Below are 6,117 nucleotides of genomic sequence, written 5' to 3'. Positions count from 1 at the left end.
GCTGACAATTTTTTTTATTGCAAAAGAAAGCCTTGTGAATGCTCTGCAAAGTGGTAATAGCTTCTTCTTCTTCTTCTTTTCCCGTCTCCAATGCTTTTTTCTCTTTTTGGTTAGAAGAAAAAATTGCATGGGCTACATATGTTTCCATTTTTAATTTTTTGTTGGAGTTAAATACTAATTGTAAATGTGTTGAAAACTAACCATAAGTCTTTATGATTATGTTCATTTCATGCTGGTGAGCAACTACTGGTTAGAAGTTAGAATTTAGAACTAGAGATGAATAATGTCAGAATCAAAGCTTAAAAACAGCACAGAGCTAACGATTATCATTACTACTGCGGTAGTGACGACATTTGCAAATTATTTTGGTGCTCATTATAGGACTTTTTCAAGGCACCTCATAGTCAAGCATCAAATTTATGTTGCTTGCAGTTTGGTTACAGAACTAGATTTTAAATTCTTACAGGTACAGGATTGTATAAACCTGATGTACATTGTGGAAACACCAGGCTTCTAGTTCACCAACCTACAATTTTTCCTGATCTCCCCATTTTGTCCTGTAAGGACACCAATGTTGGCCATCTTGACCATTGATGCTCCAAAATCCTTGGAAAACAAATAAGGGAACTTGCTATAGTTAAGGACCAATGAAGAGGTTGTATTATCCCCCATGAGAGCTTGGTCTGATTGGAGAAGCCCAGAATTGTTCAAAAGAAGCTTGTAATACAAGTTATCAAACTTGCTGGAACTAGCAGAATCCAATGGAGCCAATTTTGTGTCAGAATCATCTTGATTTGGGCACGTACTTTGCAAACTTGTTAGAAGTGCTGTATCAAGCAGTGGATCTGGTTCACCAGAGCCTCCAAAGTCAAAAAGTCTAGACTTAAATGTGAAGCACTGAGCAAATCCAATAGTATGTGCACCTGTATTTATTATTTAGATTTAGAGGTTGATGTTTGTTCAAATTTAAATATTCAAGTAATCATCATAATTTGATTAAGTCGAAGTCTTCCCTCTCACTTCTTTTCAGTGGAAGACAAGTGATTTTATAGAAAATATGATGGAGGAGGCAAACCTGAGAGCACAACCACATCCTTTAGTTCAAGACCCTTTGAGGTAAATTTTGCAGTGATGTTCTCTAACGGTTCAGAAAATCCTGGGAGCTGCTCATTAGCATCACTCTCACTTGCTGTCAGGCCATCTCGGCGGCCCAAGGGTAGAAACCAATATGGGCCTCCGGACTAAAAACAATAAAAATAAAGAATCAACAACTATTAGAATGCAAGCTGGATGATCTTTATGCAGAATACAAAGTAATTAAGAGTCCAAATTTCTTACAAGATAAACTGCCTCTCTTGCCGCAAGAGTCAGTATATCAGTACAAGAAACTGTGGCTGGGCATGCTCTCTCCAAATTGGCTTTAATGTCATCAATGACTTCAAAACCTCTAGCCGAGTTTCGATTAGGAAATGCATTTTTCTCTCCTCCATCAAGTAACAAAGACCCATCACATCCCTGTTGATAGAAATGAAGAAACAAGAAATCAAAAGACAAAAAATTGAAGTCAGCCTTAGTAGCAAAGGTTTACAGATTCAATAATCTCCATATGAATGGAGGCAGAGGACTTTGCTCTAGTATTATCCTATAATATTGGAAACAGAAGACTTTATTTTTTTAGTGATTACATTAACGAAACAATCATGAAAGTGAAGCCTCAACAGAGAAGCTGCCATCCTAGAATCATTTCTCATAGCAGACCAAACACCAGATCGAACAATTTTTGTGAGGTTAGGACATGTGTAATCATAGAATTTATAATTAAGCTGGCATGACACCAGAGGACACAACAGCAGAAGGCAAAGCAAGTGAACAAAGGGAAGTTTAAAGGAGTTGTGCTCCATATCTTGACCGTCAACAGGATGTCTAAAAGCTAAACCAGTATTGTGTGACAAAGCAGTGGCACATAGGAGCAATTTATACACAAAAACAACATAGGCTGCAGATGTCCCTCTCAATGAGTTTGGTATTATCCCAAATTCTTCTTGATAATGGGGGCAAGAACACGCAAAGACCCACTTGATGAAAGATTAATCTGCAAAGTGGTAAATGAGGTATCCCATCTAAGAAAAAATGGAAGAAATATAATAGTGCTTTCCACTCTCGTGTTTGACTTAAATATCTGATTGTGAAGAAAAAACAGCACTTGAAAAGATGATGTTGTTCTTTTAGGCGTAGATATATAGTTTCATCAGTGAGATAAGTCCAAGGAAACAATTAATATTTTCTCCAAGTGGTAGAATGATGCATTCCATCTAGATAAAAGAATAATGTTTGTTTATACTCTCAAGTTTGACTTGAATCTTCACGTGTGAAGAATTAGCTGAAGTTCATAGAGCAGTTGTAGCTCTTTTAGGATTAGATACTTCTATTAGTAAGATAAGTCTAAAACTAGAATGGTTTCCTGTCAGCAATGGTATTTTCATTTGCCGAAAGTGCGTTAAATGTAATAGTGGGTTTCATGCATGCTGCATAATGGGGGCTGGTGAAATGGATCCGTCGCAGACCAACTTGTATTGTATGGTAGGTTCATGCTATGCAAGTGGCTATGGTTAAGATAAAGAAAGCATGAATCACCTCGAAAAAGGAAATTAAGAGAGCTGATGAATGATTAACATACAAGCGAGTGCACTACCAGAAAACCGGCGAAAACCAATGGAATTACCGACGTAATTTTTTCGTCAGTAATTCTTACCGATGGAAATGATTCCGTCTTCAACTCTGTCGGTATATACCGATGGAATTAGTTTGTCGGTATATACCGACCGTATCGCCGATGGCCTATACAGTTTGTTTGGAAAGTTACAACGGTGTGGTGACGTAGATTTTTTTTCAGATGAGTTTACCGACGGAATGACCGAGGGATTCAAACCGAGATAGTCGTACAGTGACGTGGCACTTTCACTGGCGGAACCTGTCCGTCGGTGATTCCATCGGTAAAAGCCATTATATACCCACTCTGCCGACATTCTCTTCCTCTGTTTCTCCTTCTTCTTCCCCTTCTTCTTTCCCATCCCACCTCTCCCCTCCCAAACTGCAGCCAACCACCCATCCCAACTCTCCACTCTTCTCAACACAAACACTCAAGTTTCTTATACTTTTGTACATGGTCACAATTAATATCCATTCTTGTGGATTTTATCATTTTTTGTAAGTAAATCTATCCTTTTTAGTTTTAACATTTAAATGTGAATTTTATTGTTTTTTTAGTATATGTATTTTGTTACCGTATGTACTTGTTTGATTGTTATTTGTCAAAGAAACTTGTAGTATGAATGTATAATTTTGTAGTTGTTATAGTTTGTTTTAGATTTTGTCAAATTATATTTGTTTGTAAATTGTTGAAATTTTATTTGAATTACACTGAATTAAATGTTTTGTGATAAAATAAATAATAGCTTGTTTAACGGGTCTGTTTTAATTGTTATCAATTCTATTGCGAAGTTGTGATTTCCGTAAATTTATATATGTATAAATTTGTATGCATGAACGTTGATAGTTGATAATTGATAATGAATATTTAACATAAGTGTTTTTTTAGTTTGTTGGATCGATAATGTCGGGGAAAACCAATATTTTTTGTTATGTTTTATAGAGGTTCAATAAAAGTCATTGATGATCGTTCATGGATGTATCGGGACTCACCCCAATGATTGCGGAGGATGGATTATTGTAGCGGTGTTCAGGGTTTTATTAATTTCGCAACATCTATTCCGTGGAATTTTACTGATGGCGGTATTAGGTGTCCATGCAGGAAGTGTAAAAATTTAAAGTTTCTGCATCAAGATGTTGTAACGATGCATCTTCTAACCAAAGGGTTCATGGAGGATTACCTGTGTTGGTATGCACACGGATAACTATTTGTTCCTGATAAGAGCATGGAAGAACAGGTGGTTGGGTCAACTTCTAGTGCTAACAACATGCATGAAGTTGGAAATAAGAACAGTAATCCTTACAGGAATATGGTTATGGATGCAATGAGAATGAGTGAAGGTAATGTCAAGGAATGTCCAATCGTAGAAGAAAAACCTAATGCAGATGCAACAAGGTTTTTTTATCTGTTGAAAGATTCTAACGAACCATTATGGGATGGATCCACGAACCACAGTAAATTATCAGCCATAGCACAGGTGTTCACCATAAAGTCAGATCACGGGTTGAGTGAGGCCGGTTATGACAAGATTATCGAATGGGCGAGAAACATTTTACCTGAAGGGAACAGGCTGAAAGAGAACTTCTATGCTGCCAAGTCCATGATGAAACCCTTCGGTTTAGGATACCAAAAAATTGGCATATGCCCTAACTTCTGCATGTTATACTACCTTGAAAATGCTGAGCTGACCGAGTGCATGACATGTGGGCATTCCCGTTACAAACCCAAAACTGGTAGAGGGAAGACTCTCGTGGCATATAAAAAAACTTAGATATTTCCCAATCATACCTAGACTGCAGAGGTTAATCATGTCACCAAGGACTGCTGAGCACATGACATGACACCAATCACATCATGCGGTTAATGGAGTGATGGTGCATCCTTCTGACGGTAAAGCCTGGAAACACTTTAACAGTGTGCATCCTCACTTTTCAGTTGAATCAAGAAACATGTGTCTTGGGTTGTGTACAGACGGATTCAACACATTCGGGTCATTTGCTGCTCCTTATTCTTGTTGGCCGGTCATACTAACGATTTATAACTTGCCACCGGGGATGTATATGAGGCCGGAGTTTATGTTTTTATCTATGGTCATATCAGGTCCAAGCAGTCTGGGGCGGAATATAGATGTTTGTCTTCGTCCGTTGATTGATGAGTTGACACAGTTGTGGTCCTTTGGAGCTTTGACTTATAACATCTCGAGGAAATATAATTTTGTTATGAGAGCGGCTTTGATATGGACTATCAATGATTTCCCAGTTTATGAAATGATTTCTGGTTGGAGCACGCATGGAAAGCTAGCATGTCCATACTGTATGGAGAACAACAAGCATTCACGCTAACAAACAGGGGTAAAGCTTCTTTTTTTTTCTGTCACCGTCATTTCTTGCCGCCGAATCACATATACAGAAAGAACAGAAATGATTTATTTGTTGGCAGAGTTGAAAAGGATGTTGCACCCCTGCCTCTTTCCGGTGAAGAATTGTTTGATGTTGTGTCAGAGTACGGTGACATTGTGTTTGGTCTCCAATCAGGTAAGCAGAAGTTTCCTGGTTTTGGTTTGACCCATAATTGGGTGAAGCGAAGTATCTTTTGGGAGCTTCCTTATTGGAAGACCAATCTTCTCCGCCATAACCTTGACGTCATGCACATTGAAAAGAACGTGTTTGAGAACATTTTCAACACCGTCATGGATGTGAAGGGGAAGACAAAGGACAACATCAAGGCTAGATTGGATGTAGCGGTGTTCTGTAACCGTAAAAATATGGAGTTGGTTTATGATGGGTCACGGGTTGCAAAACCAAAAGTAAGCTTCGTGTTAGAGAAAAACGAACAACTACTAGTCTACAAATGGCTTAAGAGTTTGCATTTCCCCGATGGATACGCCTCGAACATATCAAGGCTGGTTAATACGGAGGAATGCAGATTATATGGAATGAAGAGTCATGACTGCCATGTGTTTATGCAAACACTCATCCCATTAGCTTTTCGTGATTTGTTGCCAAAGGGGATATGGGATGCACTAACAGAGATCAGTCATTTCTTTAGAGATATATGCTACAGCAAGTTGAATGTTGATCACATTGAAAGGCTTGAAACGAATATCGTCGAGACAATATGCAAACTTGAGATGATATTCCCTCCATCATTTTTTGACTCAATGAAGCATCTACCCGTACATTTACCGTTTGAGGTAAAAGTTGGAGGACCGGTCCAGTTCAGATGGATGTATCCATTCGAGAGGTTAGATATTACAGGAGCTATATAATTCATAATGAAATGTTTTTTTTTAATTGATAATTTTTATATATTATATATATATATATATATATATATATATATATATATGCAGGTACTTGTTCAATCTTAAAAAAAAGGTTAAGAACAAGGCACATGTTGAGGCATCA

At 37.8% G+C, this 6,117-nt stretch overlaps 1 protein-coding gene across 1 annotated transcript; it reads right to left on the bottom strand.

The window, feature by feature from the left end:
- Positions 1–299: 299 nt before the first annotated feature.
- On the bottom strand, positions 300–1,976 carry LOC7489720 (peroxidase 10). Its single transcript, XM_002306423.4, has 4 exons — positions 1,686–1,976; positions 1,339–1,515; positions 1,076–1,241; positions 300–923 (listed from the first exon to the last, which is right to left on the bottom strand). The coding sequence occupies exons 1-4, from the start codon at positions 1,899–1,901 to the stop codon at positions 514–516; spliced, it is 969 nt and encodes a 322-aa protein (XP_002306459.2). The 5' UTR covers positions 1,902–1,976; the 3' UTR covers positions 300–513.
- Between the last annotated feature and the right edge of the window lie 4,141 nt (positions 1,977–6,117).

This window comes from Populus trichocarpa, chromosome 5 (assembly GCF_000002775.5).
Source record: "Populus trichocarpa isolate Nisqually-1 chromosome 5, P.trichocarpa_v4.1, whole genome shotgun sequence".
In the NCBI taxonomy this organism is placed as follows: domain Eukaryota; kingdom Viridiplantae; phylum Streptophyta; class Magnoliopsida; order Malpighiales; family Salicaceae; genus Populus; species Populus trichocarpa.
The sequence above is the reverse complement of the archived record's forward strand: the minus strand, read 5'-3'. Positions and strand labels throughout refer to the sequence as shown.